The sequence below is a fragment of the Protomyctophum parallelum genome (genome assembly GCF_964188405.1).
Source record: "Protomyctophum parallelum genome assembly, chromosome: 4".
NCBI lineage: Eukaryota > Metazoa > Chordata > Actinopteri > Myctophiformes > Myctophidae > Protomyctophum > Protomyctophum parallelum.
This window is the reverse complement of record NC_139700.1, coordinates 22,441,281-22,456,705: the sequence shown is the minus strand read 5'-3', so window position 1 is coordinate 22,456,705 and position 15,425 is coordinate 22,441,281. Positions and strand designations below refer to the sequence as shown.

At 40.6% G+C, this 15,425-nt stretch overlaps 1 protein-coding gene across 1 annotated transcript; it reads right to left on the bottom strand.

Moving 5' to 3' along the window:
- Nucleotides 1–365: 365 nt before the first annotated feature.
- Nucleotides 366–12,592, bottom strand: ergic2 (ERGIC and golgi 2). The gene is made up of 13 exons (XM_083762415.1): nucleotides 12,119–12,592; nucleotides 10,568–10,676; nucleotides 10,340–10,386; nucleotides 9,505–9,572; nucleotides 9,173–9,213; nucleotides 8,478–8,579; nucleotides 6,855–6,950; nucleotides 6,273–6,328; nucleotides 4,796–4,894; nucleotides 3,017–3,114; nucleotides 2,756–2,918; nucleotides 1,961–2,040; nucleotides 366–1,469 (listed from the first exon to the last, which is right to left on the bottom strand). Exons 1-13 carry the CDS (start codon nucleotides 12,222–12,224, stop codon nucleotides 1,371–1,373), a joined length of 1,164 nt encoding a protein of 387 aa, XP_083618541.1. The 5' UTR covers nucleotides 12,225–12,592; the 3' UTR covers nucleotides 366–1,370.
- Between the last annotated feature and the right edge of the window lie 2,833 nt (nucleotides 12,593–15,425).

Below are 15,425 nucleotides of genomic sequence, written 5' to 3'. Positions count from 1 at the left end.
AGAGATTAACCATGTGGTGGTCTCTGGAACATCCAGACCCCCAGGAACACGCCCAGGGGGGCGCAAGACACACTTGTGTCCTGTGTTTCCTGTGTTATGGCCGCCTCAATGCATTTCCAATAGTTTTTTTTTTTTTCCATAATTTTTTCATGAAAATTGACATACTATTTTTTGTCATTTTATTTTTACTACAATGTCATTTTCAATGGTTTGACGATAAAAGCAATGATAAATTGTGATATTGTTTTTCATGGTTTGACGATTTTTTTTAAAGGATGAAAAACATGATTTTCATATTTTTTTGCATCATCAAACCATGAAAAACCTAATTTCTCTATTTCATTGGCAACAACCATGAAAAACGACAGACATCTTTTTTTTTTAATAGTCGAAAACCATGAAAAAAAACATATTCAAGGGCTTTTGGAGAGAAACAAGAGACACCAATCACCTTAGACTAGAGTACTGCAGTGCTGGTGTGCGTGTTTCCAGCTGGTGTTCGTTGACGCTCGTAATGTCAATGTCAATTATGTTTATGCACTGTCAAATAGGTCTACATCGATTTTAAGGTAGCATATACATATACCACCCTGTGTTCATACTGTGCACAAATGTATTACATTAATTGTGCGAGCCACCCCGCACACAATGATTCTACAGTTGTGGCCCCCGGCCTAATCTAGTTGAATGCCCCTGTACTTACTATAGTATGTCGTTTTTCATGATTTTCATTTGTCTCATCATATTTTTATCGTCGAAAACCATGAAAAACTGGCAGTAGGTCTCTCAATAGGTGTGACTCCTATTCATGTGTTTGTGGAGGACGTCCTGAGATGTGAAGGCGTAGAGGCACTCGGGACAGGAGAAGGGCTGAGTCTGGGAGGACCCAGACCTCACAGCGTTGGTGTTTGCTTGTAGCATCAGTGTTTTTAAAGGGGCATTTTTATTATTCTGTATTCTGACATACTAAAAACGACATACTATGTCGTTTTTCATCATTTCTCTATTTTTACCACCTGCAAAAACCATGAAAAACAACATACATCTTTTTTAGTCAAACCATGAAAAACAACATACAACATACTAACACAATATGGTTAATCTAACCACCCGTAGTCAATGCTGTTTCAGAGCTTCGTTCAACATTTTAGTTGACGCTGGTACAAACGTTCTTTTAAACCTGATGTACTTCATTTCAATTTTAAAACATGGGTAACATCACTGACACTGTTTTGAGCCTGTCTTAATGTAGCCTGCTCATAAATAGACTGCAGAGAGGGGAGTTGTCTTACCCCTATGATCTTCCCTGCAGTCTGCTGCACCAATCTAAACAATTTGGACTATGTCATTGAAAGCCATGAAAAACGTTTTCATGATTCAGCCTCCAGAGTGTGATTTCCTGTCAAATCTGCAGGTCCATTGTTCTGTTCGTTGTTCTCTCCATTGTTCTGTCCATCCAGGAGGCCTTCCTGAAACAGCCAAACATAAGGAACCATTAGGTATTAAACCACTCATTCCGTTGCTATCGGGTGAGAAGTCTAAAACCGTTCCTTTATTATAATTCTAAAAACGATTAAAAAATGTGACAATAGCTGATCTACAAGCAAGTAGAGTTCTTGTATGGTGAAGTAGAGCATTAATTTAAAAAAAAACATCAAAAGTTGGAATATGGAGATATGACGTTTCTGCCTGACAGAAACGGTATATACTTCCTTATTGCTGTATAAATTGCTGAAATAGCCAATATATATACAGTACAAACTCACATGTTGAGCTTGTAGATCAGCTATAATGTTCTTGAAAGTTTGCCCAAAACATGGTTAATGCAGCTTAAACAGACATTCTCTTTAGTTTTATCATTTAATATAGAACATAAAGTCCCAAGTTGCTTTTCAATTGGAATGGAATACTCCATGCCCACATCTGTGTGTTTTCATAAAAAGTTGCATCGTTGACTCACCTCCCTTTGTCTGTGAACTCCCAACTGGAAGCGACAGCAAATAACATCCACTATGAAGCCTACCATCCCATGAAGCATGCCTGTCAGAAAATAAAGAAAGGCCTTTTCATGCAACAGGCATTTTCAATTTCATGTACCTCTATAAATACCAGATTGATTGTCCTTGTTGTGCATGGGAAATGTCAGCCCTAATATTGGGAAATTCACCATCTCCCTCTTTTGTTTGAGAGACTTTCCCATCAGACTGTATGCCAGCTGCTGGCATTTGCCAGTGTCCATTTTGTTCAAATGACTGGTGGTTTGCCAGTATTTATTATAAGGGGGGTACTATTTTTTCACTTAGTCTCTTTTTGTACAGTGAATTGGACATTTGTTGTATGTATAGAGCAGACCCAAAAGATTAGGGAAAATATATGTTTAGGCAAACAACATTACATTAACAGATGCAACGCCATTAAAACAGAAGGCCTTGCAAGGGATAATGTGTGATAAGAAATATTTTAATAAGTTATACAACTCAACTCTATACATATTATGGTACCTGGGTATGTGCTATATGGCCCGTGTGTGCGTGTGTGTTTTCTTAAAATAGTCCACATTTTGGGACAAATTTGTTCATTAATTAGGGACGCATAATTGGGGACAAAACTTGGTGGCCCAATTTGATTGTACTGCAGTTTCATACCTAGCATTGCCATGGTTAGGGTAAAGAGAAATGGACTGAATGTAAGTCAATGCAATGTCCCATTTGCAAACGTTTGCAAAACCAATGTTTGTGTGTGAGAGTTTCTCAACCTGTTGTGGAGAAAATGCCTCCAACAATGCCGCAGAGTCTGATGAAAAACTTCCACAGTGGCATGTGCTGCTCTGTGATTTTAACCATCAGGGAGCTGATGTCATACTTCATGAAGATCCCTGACACTCCATGGCTGCCTGCAGCATGGTTTATTACCCGCTCCTACATAAGAGAACAGACAGTGCACTTAAATACACAAGTGCAAGTACACCAAGATATTCTGATGCATACAGATACAGACTACTGAAACCTAAACATACCCGCTCAGTGACTGAGTACTGGTGTGTGTCTGCTGCGATCTGGTAGGTGTTCAGTTTTGTGGGCACTATGGTGATGAAGTACTGGAACATGTGGTTATCTGGAGAGAGAGGTATTATATATGCTGCTGGTTAGTCACTTCATCTTAACCCTTGGCCTACAATTCACGGAAAAAACGGACTTAATCGAAAAATCTAAACCTCCCGTTAACGGAAAAAACGGAATGACAATCAATATCAGTTATCACGGGGTCAAAAGAGCAAAAAATAATATTTTTTCGCTAATATCACTAATGTTGGATGTAATTTACCAAAAAACGGCCGAAATCCGCGTGATCGTGCGCTATCGTGCACGCGCGCCGTCTCCATGTGCGTCGCTGTAATTTTTTTTATATTTTGCGATCTTTTGGGGTTGATTTGAGGTTAATTTGACTTAGTTATGAAAAATATAGCATTAGCTTAGCAATCCGGACCAGCCAAGCTATTGACTAGGGTCAAAATACTACAGGATGTTGTTGATCGTTCAACCGGAAGTGACTTAGGAAGATCCGTCTATTTTAGCCAAAATCAGCATGATGGTGCTTTCCCGCCATCTGGTGGCGAATCGAGAGAATACATTTGCAATGAATGAAGAAAAAAAAACATCTCTTCAATCCACCAGATCTTTCTTGCATGTTAAAACGATGAATTAAAAATATGCCAATTTGTTACCCAAACAAAAAAATTGGGACTGGCATTCCAAGGGTTAAAACACAAATCTAAAATCCACTATCATTAAAGGGAAATTTCACCCTTTTTGCAAAAAAATATATGTTAATGACGTTTAGAAGATTTAGAACACTTTCCTGTGGGTCTTTTTGTGTGTACTATGTGGTTTTAGATATTTTGGATTTTAGCAGTGAGCCCAGTGTCTCTGATGTCATGGACACTGGGCTCACTTACTTCCTGGACTACATGTTGTCTCAGTAAAATAGCTCTCCCCCTATCCACAAGGAGGAGCAGTGCACCAAAGCATTATGGACTATTACTCGAAGTATATTTTTGAACACCATAGCTTTCACTGTGTATTTTATGAATTGAACACATTGATAAAATTCCCTGCTTCGTTTCCTTGCTGCGCTTGACACAGTCACACAGCCAGTGTGAAGGCAAACCGCAGCAAATTAAATATCAAGAATCGCAACTTCTCCGCCCATTCGCATCGAGTCCTACCGAAGTATTAGGTGAGAATGTGACCTTAATCAGCTTCCTGGCAACATCAAGACACAAGATAATTAGCTTGAAGATCTAAACTAACAGGCAACTAATGTTCACACAAAAATCTAGTTTTGAAGCGAATGCCTTCATGCTGCATAGCCATAGGCATAAGAAAGGTTCAGTCATCTAAAAAGGGAAGAAACGAAAGCCAAGATTTCTGCTTGCCAAAGGATACACACAAGGTTTTGGGGGGCTATTCAGCATTTGGGATGGTTGAGATGTACAGTATATAGCACCGCTGTTGAACAAAGAACCTGTTTTAGCCCCTGCATGGTTCCAGGTTCTCTACTTAGCTAAGGCATGTCTACTGGTTTGATATAGCACCATTGACAAAAGGTGCTATAGACAAAAGTACAATAGATTCCCATATGATTACAAAGAACCACTTTTAGCGCTATTTTGATATACAATTTAGGCATTTAGCAGACGCTCTTAATCCAGAGCAATTTACAGTAAGCAAGAACAAATTTGTCAACATATATATTTGACAGAGTGCTCATTTAAAATTTGATAAAGTAAACCTACGGTCATTGGAGACTTTCTCTGTCCCATCCAGTGGGTTGATGATCCCAGGAAGCTTCTCTCCAAACGACAGGTGATCGATACGGTGAGAGAAGTTATAGGCTATAATACAAGATGTCACAACAATTTAAATGTGTTAAACCTGATTTATAGTTCACGAGTCAGATGCCAAAGATCAAATCTACGCGCTCACAACACATTGTGTAAAAAACTTAAATCTCTTGATGCTCAGTAACAGGGGTTTCCCCTTCTCTTTAATAAAACAGAAAATACATTTTCAGGCGGGTGGTCCGGAGACCCTAGGCTGCAATGCTAGCCTGACAGCATGTTGTAGGTGTTGCGATCCCGACGATCTTTCCTCCCCATCTCTCTCCCTATTCCTCTCAGTCTTATCAATAAAGGCATAAAAGCCCAAAAATAAATCTTAAAAAAGATTTTCAGGTGGGTTGCCAATTGAGTTCCCTGTTAATTTATTTGCGTCAGTATCCTGTATGAGTTCTCTTGCAAAATGTAATTTCTGTTTAGAGTTTAGAGGGTCCCTTGTTACTGAACAAACACATTTAGAGGGTCCCTTGTTACTGAACAAACACATTTAGAGGGTCCCTTGTTACTGAACAAACACATTTAGAGAGTCCCTTGTTACTGAACAAACACATTTAGAGGGTCCCTTGTTACTGAACAAACACATTTAGAGGGTCCCTTGTTACTGAACAAACACATTTAGAGGGTCCCTTGTTACTGAACAAACACAGTTAGAGGGTCCCTTGTTACTGAACAAACACATTTAGAGGGTCCCTTGTTACTGAACAAACACATTTAGAGGGTCCCTTGTTACTGAACAAACACATTTGTTCAGATAAGGTTCCGTTTAGAGTTTAGAGGGTCCCTTGTTACTGAACAAACACATTTAGAGGGTCCCTTGTTACTGAACAAACACATTTAGAGGGTCCCTTGTTACTGAACAAACACATTTAGAGGGTCCCTTGTTACTGAACAAACACATTTAGAGGGTCCCTTGTTACTGAACAAACACATTTGTTCAGATAAGGTTCTGTTTAGAGTTTAGAGGGTCCCTTGTTACTGAACAAAAACATTTGTTCAGATAAGGTTCTGTTTAGAGTTTAGAGGGTCCCTTGTTACTGAACAAACACATTTGTTCAGATAAGGTTCTGTTTAGAGTTTAGAGGGTCCCTTGTTACTGAACAAACACATTTGTTCAGATAAGGTTCTCAGAGCCTAATTTGGGGCCTGCGCATGAGGTAGTAATAACCCAGAGTTCATTGCTTGCTTTAGCCTACTCTATATAGCATTGATTACTAACAGAATATAGATATTTAATAGTTATATTAACGAAATAATATGACTTAGTGCACCTTTAAGCATCACCTAGGGCCCTAGGAAATGGAAACAAGCCCTCTGGGCATTATTGTATAACTGTACCTTTTGCAAACTGTTAATATTAATCAATCAATCAACTCACTCTCATGATTAACAAGTGCTGCCAGGTGGGCGTGGCCTCTGGGATGTGGGATAGCTCTGGTGGGGTAAAAAAGTCAGAGGTCAAGCTCTGGAAAGTTTACAACACACATTCAATTTCGGCTCTTTTCCATTACAACTAATGTTTGTTTGTGTTATCCTTTATTAGCTCAAATGTCTGGCTGAACCTCGTGCCGTTTACATTTCTGTCTAATAAAGTACTCAATCAATATTCAATCAACCGTGCGTGCGGTGCTGTGTAACATATTTTACAGGTTTAAATTTGTTTTCCATTCGCTACGGCTTGGTTTCAGAGATACAGTATGCTTCTCAAGAGTTTGACTATTATATATAGATCAGGGGTGGGAAACTTTGATGATGACATTGAATATCTGCACTCTCACCAGTAGTATACTGTAAACCTCATCACTCAAATAGCACATAATAGTCACAAGTTTATTAATAAAGGGATTAGGATATTAACAATTATTATTCAGCGTAACATTTAAAATACATTCAAATGCATTTAGTAGTACCTATATTAATTTGATGAACTTAATTATACTGATATACTGTAGATACATACTTTCCCACAGTGATGTGGAAGTTTCCGGCAACCTTGTTGACATAAATGTGACCGTGTATTCTGCAGGCCTCCAGCGGCTGACTGGGGTTATCCTCTCTGGGAGAAACAATAACAGGAAGTAAAAGTTACCAAGACGTTCATCTTAAATCTACAAATTCCAAAGTGTTTGTATATGTGTGTGTATGTATATGTGTATATGTATATGTATGTGTGTGTGTGTGTGTGTGTGTGTGTGTGTGTGTGTGTGTGTGTGTGTGTGTGTGTGTGTGTGTGTGTGTGTGTGTGTGTGTGTGTGTGTGTGTCGAGGCATCATATCACGTAGTAGTATGGTAATGGTGTCATATATCATAACATCACAGATTGGTCTCTGGCCTGGCCAGCCTGTATGATTTCATGGTCTAGAAGGGCAGGTTGCTAGTTTAAAACAGGCGGTGGATCTTATTGGTTCAACGATCTGAGCCCGGTTTAACATTGAGCTCGGTTGCTCGGTTGCACTTCCGCATTTGACCTCCAAAATTTGGAGGTCAAATGCAGAAGTGCGCCCAAAAAGGCGGAAATAGACCCTCCGGTGGCTTCAAAACGCCACTGAGCAACTTCCACTGACATGAATAGCGGAGGGGGCGGAGCTTCGCGCCAGTTCAGTCTCTATCCTTTTAATACTATGCCAGGGACCAATATGGGCCCGACTGGGCTACAACCATGTGTACACTCACTGTACACTCTCAAAGTTAAATATTAACAGTGTAGATTGGGGTCCCATGGATATAATAGTCTTGTCAAAAAATCACACCCGTGTGATGTGAGGGGTGCTCTTATCACTATACATCATCTCATGAACAACTGAATTTATGTGATTGGTTGGTTAGATTTACATATTTGGTGGACATTTTACCTAATTTCTCCTTTCATTGTCAATGGCAAATATGAGACGTGTGGGGACAAGAATTAGCAGACATTTGACCTAATTTCTCCTTTCATTGTCAATGGCAAATATTGAAACTTGGGGACAAAAGCTGTATATAGGAGGGGCCAGCACACCTCAGAAAGGTTGAGAATCCCTGCTTTAGCGGAACTCAACTAGAAAAAGGTCTCCTCAGAGCACAAGATTTTGCCATTCAAGATGGAATCTGTGAAAAATCACACCCGTGTAAAGTGAGGGGCGCTCTTATCATCGTACATCATCCATTTATTGTCAATGGGAATTGACAATATGGGAACTTTGTTTAGGACAAAAATAGCCAATTTGCTCGTCTACATATGATGTAAATTCTCCATTCATTGTCAATGGGAATTCAATGTTTGTGTAAGACTAAAATCTACACTATAGCTGAATATAATCTCACAGATTTGCGTGATGTTTGGAATAAATCTGTAGGAGTACTATAGTCAAAAGATCTGCCTCCTGGTGGCTCTATAACAGGTCCATGTGAAAGAAAGAATGCTCTGGCATCCAGGGAGTGTGTGCTCACAGTTTCGCTGTGATCAAGCCAACGGTGGCTGGAGATTAGCTGTTCACAGATGGACACAAACACAAACACACACGGACGGACGGACGGACGGACGGACAGGGTGAAAAACAGTCTCGGCCAATGTCTTTCGGCCTGGCGGAGACAACACACAAACCTGGGAGGCAGAGCAGTAGGAGATCCTTTCATGGTGGTCTTGAAGAGAACATTCTGCAGTGAGTGTTCTTCTCTTAAACGCTCTTGGATGTGCAGCAGGGTCCTAACAGTGAAGGACAGGGGCGAATAAGTTATTCTTATACCAGTTACTATTCTGCCCATATAACTTGAACGGGGCCGAATCGGCTCTACCGAACTTCGCAACGTGCACGCTTTAGCGTGCTTGGTGGTGTCTCTCATGGCTTTCTTGCACTCGTGGAAATATTTATTTCCCACCATGGAGTAACCGCCGTTACCAGACTATCCACCTAGGAGGTGGGTGTGGGGGCCAGAGGAAAGGGGAGGCACGGCCAACTGGTATAAGAATTAGTGGGACACGGGGTGAAGGCTCAGAGAGAGGATACTTCCCCCTCCTTTGTGGTACTCTTTGTCACTGTACATTTGCACATTATATGAAATGTGTCTCCTCATTGTGTCTTCCAGGATTCGATTAGAAAACAAACAAACAAAACAAAAAGAAACATATTCTTATTCCCGGCCAGTAGGCCAAAAGAAGCAATTAAATAAATAAAGTGGCATTTTCAATTTAGGCACCCTTCACTCACTAATTGCTTTTCACACTGAGGAAAACTCTCTTGACCTTGCAGATTCTTACCATGGATACATCTCTAAAGAAAGTAAACGAGAATGTCTTACTTGTGCCAAAATTTTTGCTGAGGTGAAAGCTCATAATGGGCCTAAAAAAAAAGAAAATCACATCATTTAAATCCAGAAATGCATACTACATGGTACTACAAACGCTGGTGTGGTATGTTTGGTTGCACTGTTTTACTCTAGTCTCTCATTTTTCTTCAACACAAAATCTCTTACGGTATAATTAATAATTGAAGATCTACAAGCTCACGACATGTTATGAGCTAGTATATCTGCTATTTACACTGAATATTTTCCCAGCTCAGAATAGAGAGACATGTATAAATTAATCTATTAGAGGGTGCATACAATCAGTGCACAAAAGGCATACTCACTGGTTCATATTCTATACCATCGGATGCTACCATGGTCTCTGCCAGATCAAGGACATCGGCCCCTACAACTGCATTCAGCCACAAACAAAGTGTCGTATAGCTGAGCGAGGTATGACAACAATGTAAATTGAAAAGTCTGTCCTACTTGTATTAAATTAACTCCCCAACATTGCAGCTGTAAGACAAGCTTCAATTATCCTCTTTCAATGTGCAAAGCATTTGTTTCATAACAATCCACTGTTAGCCGGGCAGCCACAGGCCCAAAAGCTCAACGGTTAAGGATTAACCTGTGATGTCGTGCCGTACTTTTTATTTGTGTCTCTATTCACTTGGTCATTAAGGTCCACAGAATGAGAGGCCTGCTCTGCCGAAAACATCGCGAAAACAAGTTATGGCCATTTTTATATACCAGACCATAAACAACCAATGTAAGGCAAAATTTCCCAAATTTCATCATGCTTTAAGTAGAATGTGACAATTGTGTAATGTCAAACTAGGTGGTTTTCATTATTCGGAATCCATTCCAAGCATTTGTTTTGCACAAAAAACACTCCTTGGCCTAAAAACAGCCATTGCCGTCATCACAAATGTGATGATGTCAGCACAAAATGTGTTGAGGTCAGCACATTTGGCTATGGCCAAATGTAGGTGTGTTTTGTGCAAAACTAAACAAATGCTTTGCAGATTGAAAGAGGATAGCCTAATTCAAGCTTGCCTTACAGCTGAAATGTTGGCGAGTTTATGGTTTAATGTAACAATAATTTGCAGCTAATGGGATACAGTATCCTGCCTATATTATAGGCAGTTATAAAGAAAATCCTTAAAATCCACTTACATTGGCATTTCATGGCAACTGTGATGTCAAGGTTTATTCTTAGTTTACTGTGAAGGCAAGTGAAATATAATTAGGTTGGAAAAACTTAAACTTAAATACACCATTAATTCAAGTTCCTTCCCATTCCAGTCTAGTCTATACAGATGTGTAACCACCACAAGCATACCACCGGTAAGTGCTATTGTGTAAAGCAAAAACAGATCACGACTCACGAGCAATTCTGTTTACCTGCTATAATCTTTGTCCACCTCATATTCATAATTCATCCATGTGTCTCTGTACACAAAGAATTCCAAGAAGGCCAGAACAGCCATGAAAGTGAATGCGATCAAAGACACTGGAGAGAAAACACAACATGGCATTTTACATCGAGTTTAATAAAATCTTTTTTGCAGAGCCTGGGAGTCGATGAGGGAGCGCTTGTTTTACAAGTAAGTATTAGGTTTAGGTATATAGTTTTACTGAGGTTAGGCATAGTTTTTGTGAGGTTAGGTTAGGTTTATCATAGTTTTTGTGACGTTATATAACCGCACCCTACTAGTAGTAGCCGGTAAAACAAACGACGGCTATCAGCGCCCATCGAAACCCAGACTAATTCCATTCAAAAAGTTTAACTTTCATATATTATAGATTCAGTGCACACAACGCAAATGAATTCAAGTATTTATTTGTTTATCTTTACACATTTTTGGCTTCCAGCTCATAAAACAGAATTTCAGAAAATTAGAATACTGTGAAGAAATCACCATTTACTCCTCAGTTTTTGCAGAGCATGAATGTGAATATGGTACTTTCAAAACAGAAATGTTAATCTTCAATACTTGGTTTGGAATCCCTTTGCCTTCATCACTGCCTCGATACGCCGTGGCATTGAGGCAAATCAGCCTGTGGCATTGCCCAGGAGTTATGGAAGCCCAGGTTTCCTTGATGCTTGCTATCTTCTTTGTTTTTGGGTCTGGTGCCCCTCATTTTCCTCTTGAGAATACCCCATAGATTCTCAATGGAGTTTAAGTCTGGCGAGTTGGCTGGCCACAGTGGCCAGTCAAGCACTGTGATGGCATGGGCATCAAACCAGGTTGTGGTGCTTCTGGCGGTATAGGCAGGGGCCAGGTCCTGCTGGAAGATGAAATCTGCATCTCCATACAGATCCTCAGCAGAAGGAATCATGAAGTCCTCTAAAACATTCTGGTAGACTGTTGCACCCCAAATCATGACTGACTGTGGATATTTCACACTGGACCTCAAGCAGCTTGGATTCTCTTCCTCCAAACCCTTGAACCTTGATTCCCAAACTAAATGCACACTTTACTGGGCTTCCATAACTCCCGGGCAATGCCACAGGCTGATTGCCTCAATGCCACAGCGTATCGAGGCAGTGATGAAGGCAAAGGTATTCCCATTTCCCAACCAAGTATTGAAGATTGACATTTCTGTTTTGAAAGTACCATATTTTCATTGATTAGATGTGATCCTCATTTCTGAATATGGCATTCATATTAAAACATTCATTCTCTGCAAAAACTGAGGAGTAAATGGTGATTTCTTCACAGTATTCACATTTTTGGAAATTCTGTTTTAGTGGGTTTTATGAGCTGGAAGCCAAAAACAATTTGTAAAGAATCAGATACACCAATAAATACTTGAAATCATTTAAGTTGTGTGCATTGAATCTATAATCTATGAAAGTTAAACTTTTTTAATGGAATTATGGAAACAAACAAACTTTCCCGTGATATATTTTTTTGGAAAGGTGCTGTAACTGTTTAGAATAGTTGTTACCTGTACCCCCTGCTGCGGAGGTCTCCACGTAGCTGTCAGGAACCTTGGGGAATGCATCCAGCTCTTTAACTAAACTCAGAGCTTTCTTCTTGGTCAGTCTCCTCATATTGACAACAGTGGATGATGATCTCTCATTAAACGTGAATTTTGGCAACGCTACACCGGGCTGACTATTTTATTTTGTATGACGACTCATTTCTAACACCATAGTTTTGTTGTTTGCCATCATTCTACTTCCATGCTGACGTCGCCCATAAGTGCTAACCAAATTAGCCTTTTAAACAAACCATATGGCAGATGAAAGTACGTACATTAGAGATAACTTTGTATGGTATAACGCTCAGACAAACGTTTAATCCTTTGGAGACTGTTTATTCCACGATTGATTACATGGAATAACATCTGAAATCCACCGGCTACAGAACAGCAGGCTAACTTCATTCGAATATTTGCTTCTTATCTTGTTGTGGTAGTGTCAACTTTGACCCACGGATCTGGTTTCAAACCGCTTCCATGTTCACTTAGCGCCCCCTCCTGGCTACTAAAACTAGGCTCAAACTTCCCAAAACAAACTGTTCAGGCTACTAGTGTGGTACGATCAGGTGTAAAAAAAAACAGCTCCCGTAGGATTTTTGTGCTAAAATTGATGGGGTTCAAGTTTTCCCGACCCCCACCCCGTTTCTGGGGGGGTCATCTATTTGGGACCTCCCAGAACAGTATGCCAGCCAGTTAATGTCCGATTTTTATAATATTAGAATTGTTTAGTATGTTTTAAAACATTCTGAGTTGATTTCTTAAACTTTTAAAGTGGTCAAAAAAATATTTTTTGACTTTTGGTAGGGGTTTCTCCTCACCTGGGACTAGGGTGGCCACCTGCAAGACCTCAGAAAGAGGACACTTTTGCGGGGCTCGCTCCCCCGACCCCCCCCCCACTCCCACCCCCCCCCATATATTAATAATATTATTACTACTACTATTGCACCTGATTTTCACCACCATCATCTCCAGCATTATGTCCACAGAGAACATATATTTGCTAATTCAATTAACATTTTTAAATTATAGGGTACCACAAAGGCCATTCATTTTATAATCAATTTATTTTATTTCATGTTTAGATATGTTTTATGTTTAATCTCTTTCTTGTGGGTTTTTTATACAGTTTTATGGTCATCGGTGTGGGACATAGAATGATGCCAGTAGCCTATATGTTCACACAGCCTCCCTTTCTTTATGATGTCGAGTTCCTTGCTCCATTGCTCATTAAATGTAGTTTTTCATTTCGGCATATTTGGTTTGTTTATCTCTGCATTAACTATACTAAAGTGATTGGTTTCAGAACATCCCACTCCACTGACACATGCCTCCTCTATTTGAGCGACCACATCAAACACGAGGTGGACGCTGGAAAATACTGCGGCATGGTCATGCTGGACCTCCAAAAGGCTTTTGACACCGTGAACCACTCCATACTGGTTAACAAGCTTAAAGCTATTGGGTGACAATATTATCACACGAAAAGATCAAATTACCTACCTAGGTTTCATCCTGGAGGCCAATCTTTCCGGTGATAAAATGGCCACCAACGTAATCAAAAAAGTCAATCAAAGAACAAGATTCCTTTACAGGATCTCCTCACTGGTCAGCAAAAACACCTTGAAGACCTTAACAGGAGCCCTCATACAAGGTTTCTTTGACTATGCATCCACCTCTTGGTACCACAGCACCTCAAAGGCCCTTAAAACAAGGCTCCAGACCTCCCAAAACAAACTGGTCAGGCTACTACTTGGCCTCACCCCCCGAACCCACCTCACCCCTGCCCACTTTGACAGGCTGGGATGGCTTAGGGTCGACGACAGAGTACAGCATCTTGCAATGGGTCTGGTCCACAAGATTCGTTACACCACCAAGATACCCATGTACCTGTCTAAATACTTCCTTAATGTAAACGAAGTCCACACCCACAACACCAGAGGGAGTGCAACAAACCATGTACAACCCAGATTCGGCACAAACAAGGGACTAAATTCTTTTCGCTCCTATGCCACCAAAATGTGGAACGCCCTACCAACAGTCATTAAGACATGTGAATCCCTTGACTCCTTCAAAACCGCTCTCAAAGGGCACCTACGGGTGGCTGCAATTCGAAACTGGCCTCTGTAAAATCTGAATAGAACTAGGCTTAGTAGCCTATTATATAAAACAAGCCCAAAGTCGCTTATAATTAAGCGGACATGGCAACACTCTGAACGTCTCCACTCGCCTCTCTTTTAATTAATAAGATTTTAATACCCAGGCAGACGACGTAAATGACAGTAAATGACACAAGCACTGTATATCACAAAAAACCGACAAAAGACAATTATGTGTCCGGCCAGAGGTTGAGGTGGGAGGAGGACAGGTGGGTCTAAAACCGGACTGTCCGGCGTGAAACCGGGCGTCTGGCCACCCTACTTGGGACCTCCCGGACTGACCCCTGGGCCTATCCCAGTTCTCATTACATTCCTTGCTCTGCTCCTGCTCCAGAATATTGTCAAATTAGATCATAAATGAAGCATAAAAGTATTTGTAGCTGGGCTCTGATATAAAGAAATAGTAGTAGCCAATACCAGGGGTCTTTCACAGGGGGCCCATGACCCCTAGGGGGTCCTCAGAGTTACTATACATGGGCCCACCAAATCATTGTGGGATAGGAACTTTTTTCTTTTTTTTACATTAAACCACTTGAACCATAGCATCCCTTTTCCAAGGAGAACTTTAGCCAACAATAGCTGATCTACAAGGTTGTAGTTTGAGCTTGTAGATCAGCTATTTTCAAAGTAAGGTGCCTCAGACCCAAGTGTAGCAAATATTGCTGCTAAATAAAGTACGGCCAAGATCAGCCAGGCTGCTGCTGTCTTTCTCTTTTCTCTTTGTCTTTCTGTTGTCGCCGTCGGTCAGGTGACTGGGAGGGCTACTTGTCATCCTTAGAGGAACTCATCAAGTATTTCTTTGGTCGTGATCACCTTAAATATGCTCGACTGATGCCCAAATGAACACTCTTGAACAGGATGACCCAGAAACATGGAACGCACTGAAGTCAGGTGAATTTGTGGTGGCAAAGTCAGAGATACCGTTCACTCATCTCTTCACAGATCAAGCCCTTGAGCAGGAAATCAAGAAGCTAAAGGGACATGGTGGGATGGTTGGACTCAGTAGCTCTGGACCGACTAGTCACTACCACACCTCATCTTTCTGGTCTAGTGAATCAGTACCTCAACAGCTTCCAGGTCTTCAAGGAAAGAACATTATCAGCTCTCAGGAGAGA

What these genes read in the sequence shown, in the direction of transcription:
- ergic2 (XM_083762415.1), bottom strand. Translation starts at nt 12,224, where the DNA reads ATGAGGAGACTGACCAAGAAGAAAGCTCTGAGTTTAGTTAAAGAGCTG. An exon ending in ATGGTATAGAATATGAACCA is followed by an intron (nt 9,214 to 9,504) that starts GTGAGTATGCCT and finishes CTTTTTTTTTAG; the next exon opens with GCCCATTATGAGCTTTCACC. An exon ending in AGGCATTTTCTCCACAACAG is followed by an intron (nt 2,041 to 2,755) that starts GTTGAGAAACTC and finishes ATTTTCTGACAG; the next exon opens with GCATGCTTCATGGGATGGTA.